Source organism: Mus musculus, chromosome 7 (assembly GCF_000001635.26).
Source record: "Mus musculus strain C57BL/6J chromosome 7, GRCm38.p6 C57BL/6J".
NCBI lineage: Eukaryota > Metazoa > Chordata > Mammalia > Rodentia > Muridae > Mus > Mus musculus.
The window spans coordinates 142,475,524-142,490,889 of NC_000073.6; the positions used below are offsets into that span (position 1 = coordinate 142,475,524).

At 54.1% G+C, this 15,366-nt stretch overlaps 1 protein-coding gene across 12 annotated transcripts in view; it reads left to right on the top strand.

Moving 5' to 3' along the window:
- Nucleotides 1-15,366, top strand: part of Lsp1 (lymphocyte specific 1) — a 36,646-nt gene that overhangs the window by 17,301 nt on the left and 3,979 nt on the right. For 3 of the 12 annotated variants that reach the window (XM_030242183.1, NM_001271509.1, NM_001271508.1), the window contains exons 2-10: nt 8,956-9,102; nt 10,824-10,982; nt 12,896-12,992; nt 13,343-13,417; nt 13,606-13,649; nt 13,802-13,883; nt 14,377-14,511; nt 14,822-14,899; nt 15,036-15,142. In XM_030242183.1, coding sequence (XP_030098043.1) covers nt 8,956-9,102; nt 10,824-10,982; nt 12,896-12,992; nt 13,343-13,417; nt 13,606-13,649; nt 13,802-13,883; nt 14,377-14,511; nt 14,822-14,899; nt 15,036-15,125 — 907 coding nt within the window. In that variant the 3' untranslated portion in view covers nt 15,126-15,142. Of the gene's footprint in view, nt 1-1,489; nt 1,844-5,822; nt 5,918-8,955; nt 9,103-10,823; nt 10,983-12,895; nt 12,993-13,324; nt 13,418-13,605; nt 13,650-13,801; nt 13,884-14,376; nt 14,512-14,821; nt 14,900-15,035; nt 15,143-15,366 lie in introns of those variants that run through there. The other 9 variants (NM_001136071.2, NM_001271510.1, NM_019391.3 and 6 more) reach the window with 5 other exon arrangements.

Sequence of the window (15,366 nt, forward strand, 5' to 3'; positions counted from 1 at the left end):
TAAACCCCTCAGATGTTTCTGTGGGCAGAGAAAGGTTCTCAGTCTCTGTTACCAAGTGAGACCAGATCTGGCCCTCAGCCTAAGATCCGGCTGTGCAGGTTGATCTCCCAAGGATAAGGAATGTGACTCTGAGGGTCTGCTACTAGCCGATGGTACTCAGGGGAGACAGAGGGCCTGCCCTGGAGATGCTGGTGCCAAGGGAGTAACACATTGGGTGCTCCTGGAGGCTTTGAAGGTCCCCTGAGAAAACGTGCCTTATCAGGTAGGAAAGAAGACGAGGAAGAACTGAGAAGGCGGAAAAGAGTAAGACACACAAAGGGGCTTGGTGGGGGGAGGGGGTTCCTAGCCAGCAACGGAGGGAGGGTACCTTCTGTGCTGTCCCTGCCTAGCTGAACTGGGCAGGGAGCCCTTGGTATTAAAAGGGGACTGATAAAGGTGGCGGTGGCAGGAAGAGGCTTGGGAGCCAGCAAGCGATGGGTAAAGGACAAAGAGCTGTGGGAAGAGAGGGAGAAGCTGGTATCCCCCTGAACCAGGACACCCCACACACACACTAGGTCCTGCTTCTCGACTCCTATTGCTGCCTTGTCTCCTAGCATGTATTTTAAAGAGAGCAAGGGGCTCACCCTGTCATGCACAGGTCTCCCAGGTCTAGGACGCTGCCCTTCTGAGCCTCAGCCTAAGTGGTGGGGACATTGTGAGAACCATCATGCTTGTTCTTTCTCTCAAATATGGCTGTTCAGTTTATCTCTAGGCATTGGCCAGGGAATGGGCCCAGGGGACCAGCTCAGGTCCCACTGGCCTCAGCTGATGTGACATCCATAGGGATGTGTGAGTCTATCACAGCCCATGGGAGGCTTGCCCTTTCCTGCTTCATGCAGTAACTGGGTTCAGCTTTAAGGACTGTTCGATCATCTCTGGCTGAAAGTTGAAATAGGCGACCTGGGATAGACCTCTTTCTCCCTTCGCACCCCAGGAATGAACAGTCCCTGAGGGGTTTAGTAGCACTCAGGGCACAGATGTGGCCACAGGGCCAGGCAGGGTGTCCCTTGATCCGGGAACAGATGCGTGTTGAAAACAACCAGTAGGTGCCCAGCTACTTGTCTGGCTCCTCAGAGAGGCAGGAAAATTGAGGCACACAGGGACTCAGGGCCAGGCATAGGATGATGGGCTGGGAGAGTGACTTGACTACACACGGTGACCTGCCACACATCTGTCCAGGTGGGCAGCCAAGTGAGACAATGTGTAAACCTGTGACCAGATGAAGGATGAGCCATTTGAGCAGCGTCCATTAAGAGAGCTATAGCCAGGCCTTTGGGGTGAGGTAGATCTGGGTACAGCCAGCAAGGGAGGAAAGAGGAGGGAATGGCAGTCTCAAGCCAGTGCCAGCCACCGTCGCGTGTCAGGGAGTATGCCAGAGCCTTGCCTCGTGAGCGCTGTGAACATTCTGCCAGGGCTGTCTGCTGCTGTGAGCCACGGTCTCTCTGAGCCCAGTCCCCACCGGAAGCTTGGTGATGAGGATGCTGAAGGCAGTTCTGAACAGCAGAGCTCAGGCACCAGGGAAGTCTCATGCCTGCTGTGCAGTTGGCCTCCGCCTGTGACAAGTCTGGTCAGTGACACGGAGGACACGGTGTGCAGATCCAGTGAAGGGAGAAAGCAAGCTCAGGCCAGCACAAGCCGCCGTCATGACAGGATGTGACAGATGGGAGGTCTAGACCCTGGTGTCCACCCCTAGACCTGAGGGTGACCTGGGACTGGTCAGATTGGTCCAGAGATGATTTGAGTTAGAAGTTCTGAATGAGGAAGCTGCCAGCAGTGGACTGACCAGGAAACACATCATAAAGAGGTAGGGTTCCCAAACCCAGGGGAGGGGATGGGCTTCTTTGTGGGACAACCAGCTTGGTTCTAGACCCTACACTGATGGCAGAATCTTGGTCCAGCCTCTGGATGAGGTGTGGGATAGAGGGGCCTGCACCATTCTTATTTTCTCAGCCTCAAGATCATAAAGAAAGCCTTGGCAGAACCCAGCTATAGACTCCTTTGAAACAGCCACACCTTGAGTTGAGGCTCTGACTGTCTGACACCTTTTCCAAATGCAGACTTGTGGGGGCGTGGGGGTGGGGGTGCTTGCTTGGGCAGTTTGAGTGCTGTAATGGATTGGTGTGGACTACCCCTGACTCAGCCAGGTTCTTTCAAAGGGTTTTGTGGTCCCTAGGTGGACTGATATACCCTCTCTCTGAAGTGTGACTCCAAGGTACATCCCTTCTTCACCCCAGAGGAGAGATGGTGCCTGCCTCACCTGAGTGTGCATGACCCCAGGAAAGAGTACACAGGTGGCAAGATACTAAGTGGGTAGCCCTAGATTGTGAGGTAAGGATAGATGGGAGGCAGATACAAGATTCCCTTCCCATGTAAGGCCCCCAGAGGCCAGGGAGCCACAATAAGATGGTTGTGGGCCTAGACCAAAGACATAGGGACAAAAGGGTGTGGCTCTGTTAAAGATGGGAATAGGAGAACACTCTTGGGGAAAACCAGCTTTGGCGCTGGACACCTTCCTCTCCCCAGATCCCTCACACCATGGTCTCTCCTGGAGATGTCTCCCAGATGCCTATGTTTTTGATGCCCTGATTACTCTGTAGCAGCCCCTCCCACCCCCACGCCACCAGGGCAAGCATGGGTAATGATACTTTGCCTTAAGTATCCTGTGTCGGTTGCATGTCTCCACCTGCTGCCCTGTGTGACTGAGAGAACCTGTGGCTGCTTAGGTGGCCCTTGATCTACACCAAGGGTCGGGGCTGGCCTCTCCGTACTACTAAGATGCACTGGGTAGTGGAACGCTTACCATAGTTGGCACCAGTTGTCAGGGGAATGCTTAAGAAAGAAAGGGAGGGTACCATGGTCCTAGGAAGGCAACTGCAGCTGGTGTGGGGGCAGTAGAGCATGTAGTAGATATTGGGGTGTCATTGAGCAGAAGCAGGTTCCCAAGCCTTCAGAGCCAGGGATGGTGTCAGAAAGAAGCCTTGGTCTCTCTGACTCCCCTTGCGGGTGGTAAGCCCAGGTACAGCCTCTGCTTCCCTACTCCTCAACTGCAAGAAAATAGAGGGGCAGTCCTGCTCTGTTCCACAGAGAGAACTGAAGGGATGCTGGCTGGGTGGGGTTTGTATCCAGGGGTCAAGAGAGGTCAGGTGGGACAAAGGCAGAGGAGAGAGCCAGAAGCACAGCCTGACACTGTGGTTTGACAGGCTTGACAGACAGACAGCCTTCTCTAAGAGTCCCTGGCACTGAACGCCAGGCAGAGATCGGCTGGGAAGACTACAGGATTGGGGGTCCTGGGTAGAGACAACTAGATGTCTTCCAACACAGTGTGCTGCCCCATAAGAAAAGGCAGAATTGTGGGCAGGGTATGGCCTGTGGGGACAGCACAGGTTATGATGGAGGCACATTGCCTTAGCTGTTCATGAAGACAGTCCCCAGGAGCCTTTGCATTCAAAGGGTACTAAGAGTGGCGGTCATCTGGCCCACCTACAATGAACAGTACCTCCGTCTGGTGGGAAGGAGAGAGCTGGAATTCACAGCCTCTTCTGAGGCCCTCTGTAGGAGGTCTAACTCCTAGAACCCCAGGCTGGGCCTGGATGTGTATAGGACGTGTGTGTGTGTGTGTGTGTGTGTGTGTGTGTGTGTGTGTGTGTGTGTGTGTATGGGCACATGCATGTGTAGGAGAGTTCCTTCATTCCTCATTCCCTTGCAGAGCTGCGATCCCACCTAACCCTTATCCTTGCTCTCCCAGGGACATGCACCCATAGGCTCTCCCCACTGCCTTCCCACCTGCTAGCCCATTCTTCTTTTCCCCAGGGCAGGAAACAGGTATGTTCATCCTGATTCTGCAGCTTCCTCCATGTTGTGTCCCCATCCCAGGGCCCTTGTGCTGGGCTGCTCCCATGACAGCAATTAACTCCTTACTGACTGTGCTCACCCCTCATCTGCCTTCTACCCTTGAGGCAGCCAGAGCTTCCTGGCTCTGAGAATCTTTTCTTCCTGACCAGGACCTTCTATGACTCCCATAGCCCCAGCCAACCAATCTTAACTTTTTAATCTTCCCAAGGCCCACCCCTTAGGCTTGGCTACCATAACCCTTCAGAGCTATCTATCCCTTGTACAGATAAACACTAACCAAGTCCCAAGAATGTGGACTGCTTGTGTCCCGAGGACAGGGCAGAGAAGCACTCAGAACACAATAGAGGGCTCAATTCTTAAAAGTGGGAAGCCCAGATCCCATAGGTGTGCTTGGTTGTCCATATCTGTGACCACGGGCAGTAGCCTAAGAATCTGAGCCACTGAGGCTGAGCCCCAGGTATCAACTTGGGTGTTTTTTCCTCCTCTCCTGGATGCCTCCTCTCCACAGTGCCTTGAGCAGTACCCTGGGGTGGGAAGACCTGGGTACCAGGCGGCCAAATAATCCAGCCTTCCCTGTGCCATCTACCCCGGCTCCACTTGGCTACCTCTGAGCTACTCAGGCTACTGCTGCAGGACCCCTTAAAGGTCTCTGCCCTCAGGATGGGGCTCTGGCAGCCATGACCTAGTATTGTCTATCTCCAGGGGCACTCACATCCCGTGCTGCAGATCCAGGCTTCATTCAGTGTCTCTCCCAGCCCAGACCCAGGTCTTGCTGCACATGTCATGGACACTGGACCATTCTGAAGGCCACTTCCCTGTCCCCCATGCCCAGCTTAGAACAGAGTTGGCTTCTCTTTCTCCCACTTACTTCTGGCCTACATCTCACTCCTCCATCCTTCCATGTCTGATCCTGAACAGAACCAGGGCTTCCCACATGTGGGATCTACTCATGCCTGGAAGGGCCACCCTGCTGGCCCATGGAGTCCCTCCGAGGTCTACATACTTCTTGAACAGTTGACTTCATGTCACTCTCCTTCTCTTTGGCCTAAAGGTCCCATTCATCCTTCATAATTGTGATCAAGATCGTGCCCCACCCCTTCAAACAACTTCCTGCAGTGCTTTTCTGGGCAGTGGAGACAGGGTCTTGCCCAATTCAATACACTGACCCTGACAATAAGAAAAGAGTGATCCCACCATGTCCATGCTGTGCTAGAAAGATGATGGAGAGCACACTGAACCAGAACCAGATGGGGGCCAGGTTCCTTTCTCCTCATCTGAGCCTCAGGGAGGGAACTTGTACTCTCCTGCCTGCCTTACATAACCACTCTCCTACTAACCAGGCTCTGCACCCTGAGCTCACCCCACATACCCACCTCCACGCCTCTTTCCGGAGTTGGGTGGCAATTAAGCATTTGTACACCCGAACCCCTCTGTAGATTGTCCACAGGGAGTGGGACCCCCTATATCCAACAATCAATGGGTCCTGCAGCTAACAGCTACAGGGACTGGTGCTTAGAAGTGTGAGACATGGGTGGGGACCTACAGCAACCACTCAAGACTTACCCTGAACCCCCCTTCAGAGGTCTGCCCCTATCTCTGGGAGCCTGTACCAGGAGGTTTTTTTTCCTTGCTCTGCCCCTTCTCCCAAAGGCTCTACCACTTGCACATCAAGTGCACCCCTGATGAGCAGGGCTGTGACCTTGGGAAAGATACTCCCCAGAGGGTAAGAGACCCTGGTGGTCCCAGAGAGTCAATTCAACTACTCCTGGTGGCTGCCTCCAGGCTCCTCACTACTTCCAGTCCCCTGCTACTCAGGAGATGGTGATAGGAGGGGTCCCTGGAGGAGGCCTGAAGGATCCCAGTCCCCAGTCCTCTCTACTGTTTCCCTGGGGAGTGTAGAAACAGTACTGACCTTTGGGTTCAAATTAGCTGGAGGGGGCAGTCACATGGGCAGCCTGCAGGGGGCAGAATTGCAACAGGGACTGAAGCCTGCCGACCTGGAATTATTCTTGGGAGAACAAAGAGGGTGGGTAACTGGGAAAACTGGACCCAGGATGGGCGCTCCTGGCTCTCAGCAGGATCTAGGGAGCGCGGGAGGGGGGTGGGAGGAGAAGGGGTGCGGAGGGTGAAGAGGGACAAGACATTGAGCAGGGGTGCAGAAGGCAGGGGTAACTGCCTTGAGTTAAAGAGCTCCACTCAGAGCGGGAGCTGGTGGGGGTCTATACACCCTGGAGCACCTGGGTGGGGCCCCAGCCCCAGGCCCAGCTCCAACCCCAGCCCCAGCCTGTGGTAAGCCCTGTGACTGCGTGGGCAGGATGTGGGGGGACAGGGCCCCATTCCTCAGCCCCCAGGCTGAGCCCTGGGCCCCCCGAGCCAGAACAGACTCAGGAAATGGTCTGATTGCGTTTGTACGGGAACGCCAAATCCCTTGCAGCTGCGCGGGGCCAGGGCCACGGGCGGGGCGGCCATCGCCAGCGTCTTGACAGCTCCGAAGAACGTGCCAAGGGGTCTGGGCCGCTGGCGGGGGGCGCCTTTCCCAGGCCAGAGGCCCCCACCCCACCCCACCCCAGGAGAGCCACCCCCTTCCAGTTCCCAGAACGGAGCCCAGCTGTGGAATAGTGACGGGGTGAGGTCATGGGGAGGGGGCGCATTACTCATTGCTTGAGGCAGGCGGGAGGGAAAAGGCAGGGGAAAGGGGCCCCAGGCCTCCTCAGCCTCAGAGCAGGGTCAGGAGCTGGGACAAGCTTCTTCCCAGCAAGAAACAGGAGGGGTGATGCTAGTAGACCCCTACCCTGTACCCCCACTGTGTCCCCAAGACTTTGTCCAGGAAGGGCTAAATTGGGGTAACTTTGGAGGGGTGTGGGTCCCACAAAGGATGTTCTCAGAAAATACACTTTGGCCTCCTGCCAGTCCCAGGCTCAGGCCGGCACCACGTTGTCGGGGTGATGGTTAGCAAAACAGTAAATAGTGAGGCAGGGGCAGCCCCCTGAGGGAGCTTGGAAGGGGATGGGACCTGCTGTTTGTGATCCCCTGTTCCCAACCCTTGCCTGCACAGGTTTGAGAGTGACCCTGTGTACTCACGTGTGAGCACGTGTGTATGAGGGCCTGTGTGTGAGTGCCTACGTGGCCACACCAGATGTGTGTGTATCCTGTACCCAGGTCAGGAGAGAGATCTGTGTTTGGGTCCCTGTACTCATTCCTATACTCATTGCAAACCCAGCTCCCAGCCCCTCTTCCCAGGCTTTTCGTGCTGGTGACAGGCTGTGGTAGCTTGGACTTTCTGCTCCAAGAGTGAAGTACCCCAAGGGTTCCTGCAAATAAAAATGCTTGCAGGAAGGTTGCCCTTGTTAGAACAGGTGAAGCTCTGATCCCATTCAAAGTGAGACACACACACACACACACACACACACCCCATACTCCAGAGATGAGCTCAGTCCTGTGCTCCAATCTCCAGTCTTAAAGTGCTTGCACACACATACAAGAACTTTACACATAGGCTCAAATACATGTACACTTACCCTGCACATGCATAGATTCAGATAGCAAGAACAAACTGACCCCAGGGGGTATCTCTTTATGGTCTGCCTCTGAAGCAGGCAGAATGGGGAGCTCTCTTCCCCCCACCCACTCTGCCCTGATATCTTTGGGGGGCTGCTGGTAAACGTGTATGCAAGGAGCGACACACAGAGCTATAATTCACTAGGTGGAGAGGGGCCAAAAGCAGCCCCCACATTGATTGAGGCCATGGAGGGAGCCAGGAGGCCCTCTGCATCTGCCTGTGATGGGAGCCAGGTGTTGGGAATTAAGGGGCTTTCTCAGGCTGGAAGCTGAAGGCCCTTGTGAGGCTGAGGCAGGCAGCTCGGCTTGGGGGTGCGAGGTAGGAGCGGGCAGACAGCTTGCGTGGCTGCGGTCCCATGTGGCTGGTGGGGCGGGAGGTGGGGGATGAGGGAGGAGTGAACCTCATCCTGAAGCCTGCGGAGAGGCCTGGCTTTCGTCTGAGAGGCTTAGGGGAGACCTGGAGAGATTAGATCATGTACTGGCAGGGCTTCCTGGCCAGGGGACTGAGGCCCAGAGGGGAGAGGGATGTGGGGTCATTCGGCGGACACTGCCCGGGGAGCACAGAGACCCCAGCAGAGAGACAACTCTTAGCAGTTTGTGCACCTTGGCCTTGGGGCAGCAAGAACTGTAGAAACAAAGGACCCAGACCCTGTCAGCTCTAGCTGGGTTGTTTGGGGGGTGGGGTCAGGATAGGGGACAGTGGTGAAGGCCTAAGGTATCTACTAGACACCAGAAACACAGGTTTGTTTTGTAGGGTCTCCAGATCCTCTGAGCCCAGCCAGCCTGATTCCTCTGACCATCCCCTGGCTTAGGGGAAAGGGACTCTAAGGAGCCTGGGTGTCAGCTTGCTCTAAGGACTGTAGATATTGCTTGCCTCAGTTTCCCCTCCTTCAAAATAACCCAGAGAGACTCCACAGAGAACTCTGGGGTGAGGGTGAGGTACTCTAATGTCCCTAAGTTCAAGGTAGAGAGAGGAAGAGGCTATAGAAAGACAAAGAAAATCTGACCTGGTGGCTACTAGATGCAGTCTCACACTTAGAGGAGGCTGTGTGGTAGCTACCAACATGGCATTCTTGGGGGGAAGAAAAGAAGGTTCCAGATGGGGACCTTAGAGGTAGCTATCTGATCTCTCTCTCTCCCTCCCTCCCTCTCTTCCTCCCTCTCTCTCCATCACCTTTTCCAAAGTCCTCCTTGGTCCCCTACATGGAACTCTGCTCTAACTTAGGAGACAGCCAGCAGGACAGTTGACCATCAGCCCCAACATTGGTTTGCCTGAAGCCTATGTGAACACTGATGTTTCTTCCAGAGGGTCACCTGTATGTAGAGCCCTGAGATTACTCCCCTGGCCACAGGTGCTTTTACAACTGCCTTTGCATAGCCTTTATCTTGGACCAAACTGAGGCCTGCAGACTGGTCCAGGGGCTTACCCTCACCAGCTGGCAAAAGGGCTCATAGTATGACTATCTCAGTCACATAGAATGACTGTCTCTGTGATGGTGCCTCCAGGCTCACAACTCAGTGGAGAGAAGAAGACGAGGAAGAGGCTGCCCGTGAGCAGCGTCAACGGGAGCGAGAGAGGCAGCTACAGGACCAGGACAAAGATAAAGAAGATGATGGTGGCCATTCCCTGGAACAGCCAGGACAGCAGACACTGTAAGCTGCTGGGTCCTGGACCCCTATCTACTACCACACAGGACCAGGGCAGAAACACATACTGGGGGTAGGGGTGTGTGTCTTGGCCTTAGAGCCACAATGTAGGAATTAGAGGAAGGGACTGACTCGTGGGGCAAGCATCATTATAGTCTCCAGTAAACACCATCTGTGGGATGCTGACTAGCCAAAGGAAAGGGTCCACAAGTTATGTGAGACCTCCCCCTCCCAACCTCCAGGGGCCCTGACTCAGGCTCTAGACACCCTGAATGGCCCCAGCCCTGGCTTGGACTAGTGCTGACCCCAGCCATGAGGCCCCAGCTCCCAAGCCCCCCGCCCAAACTCCTGGCTGCCGGTGACTCACGGAGGCCACGTCCAAGTTGGCGGCCACGGGCCGGCTCGTTTCCTCCTCAGGCCCAGGAGGCCTCCGCGGCTGGGCTGGGCTGTTTTTCCAATAACTCTCCCCTTCCTCCTGGCCCTGTTTTGTTCCATTTTCTCGGAGTCAGCAGCTTTGGGCGGGGTGGGGTGCTGCTGGGGTCATGGCCTCTCAGCCAGGTCTTCAGTTACTGGGTCCTTGCTAGCCCCCAACTCCTTCTTACCCAGTAGCTCACCCTGTAGCTTGAGAAAGGCTGTAAGGACCAGCTTGAGGGCCACAGGAGCCTCAGGGAACCCTAGATGGATGGAGGAAAACACAGCCCTCTCTTGTGGAGCCCTAGACTGAAGGAAGAAGCAGATCCCTGCTTTGGGGGAACTGAGGATTGATGAGGGAAGCACAGCCCTTACCCTCAGGGAGCCCTAGACTGATGGAGGAGGCATAGCCTTGAGCTCAGGGAACCCTAGACTGATGGAGGAGGCATAGCCTTGAGCTCAGGGAACCCTAGACTGATGGGAGAGGCATAGCCTTGTACTCAGGGAGTCCTAGTGTGGAAGAAGAGATAAAGCTATGCTCTTGGAGAGACCTAGACTGACAGGGGAGAAATATCTCTGCCCTCAGGGAGCCCTAGACTGATGGAGGATGCATAGCCTTGTGCTCATGGAGCCCTAGATTGATGGGGAAGGCATAGTCCTACTTTCAGAGAGCCTTCCATGGAAGGAAGGAAAAGACATAGCTGTACTCTCAAGGAGTCATAGACTAATAAAGGAGGCATAGCCTGGCCCTCAGAGAGCCTTAGATTGATGGTGGGGCCATAGTCCTGCCCTCAGGGAGTCCTATACTGATGGTAGAGCTGTAGCTCTGTCCTCAGGGAGCCCTAGACTGATGGTGGAGCCATAACTGAGTCCTTGGGGAGCACTAGACTGATGGTGGAACCACAGCCCTGCCCTCATGGAACCCTAGACTGATGGTAGAGCCATAGACTTATTCTTGGGGAGCCCTAGACTGGTGCTGGAGCCATAGCTGTATCCTCTAGAAGCCCTAGACTGATGGTGGAGCCACAGCCCTGCCCTCGTGGAACTCTAGACTGATGGTAGAGCCATAGTCCTGTCCTCAGGGAGCCCTAGATGAATAAGGAAAACGAACACAATGCTGTTCTCAGGAAGCTATAGGCTGTTAGGGAACGCGCAGCTCTACCCTGGGTGATTTCAGACCACAAGGAGACAAATTTAGTCATGGAGAGCCACCTCTGAAGCAGATGGTCACTCTCACACTGGAAGTCAGGGTTGAAGGGGAAAGACAAGGGAAGAATGAAGACCATCCCTAACCCTCTCTTTCACTGCCCTTGCAGCATCAGCCTGAAGTCCTCTGAACTGGATGAAGATGAGGGTTTTGGTGACTGGTCCCAAAAGCCGGAGCCACGGCAGCAATTCTGGGGGAATGAGGGGACTGCAGAAGGGACTGAACCCTCTCAAAGCGAGAGACCAGAGGAGAAACAAACAGAGGAGAGGCAAGTGTGAACCAAGGCACTGGATCTCTTTGACCCCAGCCTGAGTCTGGACAATTCTTTCTGCCTACCCTTCCCCTAAAAAAGAAAACCCAAATTGTTCAAAGAGTATGAAGAGGATAGGGAGGAGGGAAGAAAGGGAGATAGAGGGCAGTATGGCCAGCGAGGGGGGCTACAGGGAGAGAGTAATGGAGATATTGCATTCCTGGGTTCCCCAGAGCTGGGGGGCCTCATCCTGACTAGCTGCGGCCAACTGGGGGGGCTGCCACATCAGCACACAGCTGCAGCCCACTTACGTAATGTACAGCCCACGCCCGCCAGCCCTCCCCAGGCTGGCTGAACTCCATTCCCACGAAGGGGAGCAGGTACTTCCAGATGTGAGCCTGTGAGGCGGCCCAGGGGACACGTTTTCCAGATGTGTGGACGTGTGTGCCTGTCTAAATCAGGATGAACGGAGGCCCAAAGCCCCCTTGGGTCTGGAGATGAGGGGCTGCTGCTGAAGTCTCACCTTGCCTTCCCACACTGTTCAGGGCCAGGTGTGGGGATAAATCTGCTTTTTCCATCAGGCCTAGGGTCTCTGGCCCTGCTAGGGAGCCCCAGAATTGGAGGCCAGAGCCCTATTGCCTTGAGTGAGCCAGAGCCAAGGACTGAGCTGTCTTCCCTCAGCAATTACCCCACTCCTAGCCCCTCGGAGGCCCCTGGGCCAGCAGGAGCAACTGCTGAACTCTTTCTCATTTAACGAACTTCAGTTTCAACTCACAATCATCCTTTACACTCCAAAATCTCTGTCTTTTCCTGAGGCCCTGGTTCTGAGCCTGCCCACTGCCAGCTATCCTGAGTCTGCCCATCACCAGCCTTGATTTCCCCTTATCTGCCTGTGTGCTTTCTGCATATTCTGGGTTTCTAGGCAGGCAGCTGCAGCCCTGCCCTTAGCTCATTCCTTTCTCCTGCTTAACAGCAGGGGGCACTTTAGATCTTCCAGCAGAACTCTAGCGCTCGAGCCTCCGCCCTACCCTCAAACCCGCCTGGCTGCCTGTCCTGCCAGCTCTTGAATGGCCCCTCTGTGTGGCTGCTGCTGGCTCAGACCCCAGCCCACCTTGGGCGGTGGGTTTGGGTTTTGGCTGGCACATTCACCAAGGGGCCTGACATCATGGAAAATACAAGAATTTACTATCTTCTCCTCCAGGTTCAGAGCCGCTCAAATGCAGAGTCACGCCCGGCTGCCCATTGGCTAGCTGCCCCTCCCCAAGGCCCCTCGCCTCAGTAAGGCAGTCCCTTCCCTGGAGTGTTCTGCTGACCCAGCACCCCCATACACTCTGGGCCTGGGCCCCTAATGGCCTCTCCTCAATGTTATGTTCTACTGACCCATTTTGCCCATATATGGACAAAGCAAAAGCCCCCAGAAGCTGGCCTTGCTCAGATAGCTATAGGAGGCATTCAGCTTCAGTACTTGGGTGGCCCTATACAGTGAGGAGCTAGCGTCTTCAAAAGGGCCTTGTAGGACCTCTCTGCACAGAGGTCGTAGCAGACAGTGCTGGCTTTGAACAAAGCCCTATACATCCTTTTACAAAAGTTCTGTGGCTGGACCTGTAAGATGCTTAATGGGTAAAGGTGCTTGCTCAGCCTAACACCCTGAGTTTGATGCCCAGGACCCACATGGTGGAAGGAGAGCACTGACTCCCTGAGTTGTCTTTTGACATGAGAGAGAGAGGGAGACGGAGACGGAGAGAGAGAGAGGGAGGGAGAGAGAGTGACCATTTTTTTTAATCACTGCGGTCTTAAGAGCTCTGCATATTGACTCATTGGACTTCCCCCATTTTACAGATGACACACCAGAGGCTTAGAACTGTAAATAGCCTAGAACCAAGCAAAAAATGATCCTCCACATTTGTCTTTGTCTTCTTTTTCTCCCATAGTTCTCACCAAGCCAAAGTCCACTTGGAGGAGTCAAACCTGAGCTACAGGGAGCCCGATCCAGAGGATGCTGTTGGGGGTTCTGGGGAGGCGGAAGAGGTGAGAGCCTCCTCAGGGGCTCGGTCTGTGATACTCTGTGGTTGCTATGCTCTCATAAACTGGCCTAGAAGAGACATCACCCCCAACCCTATACTTGAGTCCTTCCAAGACATATTTTTGGAGGGTGGTGAGGCTGGTGACCCTCTGGGCAAGTTCCTCCTCCATGACCAAGAGACTCTTCCCTGCAGTCAGGGATTCCAGAGTTATAGCATGTCAGGGCCAGACCAGGCCTGAGGCCCCTGAAGGGGAAGACCGCTGCTCTGACAGGCCCTGGGTGGGGCAGGAGGGTGCAGGGAGGGGTCATCTAAGCTGCCTGTGTTTCTTATTCTTAGCATCTGATACGTCATCAGGTCAGGACCCCCAGCCCTTTGGCCTTAGAAGACACCGTTGAGCTGAGTTCACCTCCCCTGAGCCCTACCACCAAAGTAGGTGATGTCTGAGCACCCACTTTGTTGCTATTTATGTCTGCTTCTCATGTTCTCTGAACCTCCTGCTATACTGATAAACCTCTGGGATATGAGAGTGGGTTTGGGTAGTGGGTAGACTCACTGGGAGATAGAACATGGACCTGCTGTTGCTCTCCATGACCCACAACTCTGTGCATACTCCACAGCTGGCTGATAGGACCGAGTCCCTGAACCGCTCCATTAAAAAGAGGTGTGTCTACTTGTTCTCTGGCCTTCTCAAAGACAGGGTGGGAGAGTGTCTGTAGGTAGATGTCAGGGGATTTAGTGCTGTGGGAGGGGCTTTGGGTGGGCTGGGAGGATTTTGGAAGGTAACATAAGGCTTATCCTTTCTTCTATCCCTAGCAACAGTGTGAAGAAGTCTCAACCAACCTTGCCCATTTCCACAATTGATGAACGCCTGCAGCAGTATACCCAGGCCACTGAGGTGAAGTATATTCAGATCTCTGACACCAAACCTTCTCTTTAATATGACATCACACATCCACCTAAGCAACTCTCTCCATCCCATCATATCCCCCCTCTCTATCCAACCAATGTCCTTCTATCCAACTCACACTGCCTCTTCCGTAAACCCTAGGTCTCTTACATCACAGCAGGCATGCCTCTGTCCTGTCATACACCCTATTCAGCCAATGCCCCCTCCCACTATACAGCATACCCTTCCTCTGTCTAACAAAGCCCACTTACGTAAACAACATCCCTCCATCTAACCTACACTCCTCCATCAGCACTGTTCTTCATTTTATACCCGTCTACGTAACCAACATCCTCTGTCTAACCAGTATCCCTTTATCTAACTAGCACACCTCCATCCAATCAGTGTCTCTATACTCAACCAGCACTCCTCCACTCAACCACTGGACCAACATTCTTCTGTATGCTCTTTCTGTATTCTTCTGTATGCTCTTTCTGTACAGTCTTCTGGCCGAACTCCTAAGCTGTCCCGCCAGCCCTCCATAGAGCTGCCCAGCATGGCCGTAGCCAGTACCAAGACTCTTTGGGAAACAGGAGAAGTGCAGAGTCAGTCTGCTTCTAAGACACCCTCCTGCCAGGTAGGAGTTCTTCCCAGGATAGCCAAACTGGGAAGGCTGAGAATGGGAAGTTGGCCATGGTGTGTGTGTGTGTGGGGGGGTGTTGTCCTTTGGAAAAGCAAACCTGAGATAGCCAAAGTGGAGTGTGGATGGACAGGCTTCAGGGCTCAAGGAAAAATTCATGCTGTCCTGAATGCAGTATGACTCTCCTTTCCTCCCTGCCAAAAGTGAGCCTGGTAGATCCTCCACCTTTCAGCCAGGAAACACCAGGCAGAAGAAAAGGTCCCATGATGAGTATCTGTCCTGTGATAGACCCTGTGTCTGCCCCCAGGATATAGTAGCTGGAGACATGAGCAAGAAAAGTCTGTGGGAGCAGAAAGGAGGCTCCAAGATCTCATCCACCATCAAGGTAGGTAGGGCTCTATGTGATAGGCACAGACTGATTGATAGTAATTAAGGATGATTGCTGCTGCCATCTCCAAAGTCTTCCCAGAGTCAGTCTTTCCTTCCATAGCTTCTCCCTGACACTTAGTCTCACCTAACAGAGCACCCCATCTGGAAAGCGGTACAAGTTCGTGGCCACTGGACATGGGAAGTACGAGAAAGTACTTGTGGATGAGGGCTCAGCACCATAGACCATGTTTGCATCCTGGTGAGTCCAAGAACCAGAGAATGACATGGGTCTTCCTGAGGACATGGGTGGACCCTATCTCAGGTCTTGAAGACTGAAGACCTGGCCTTAGAGTTGCCATATCTTCTGTCTGGCTACCAGTTATCTTTGGCTCCCTGAAGCCTAGAACTTGGTCCCTATAAGCAGGGTCTTGTTCACCCAGTACTGTCCATAAGAGACTCAAAACTCCATTTAAGAACTTCTAC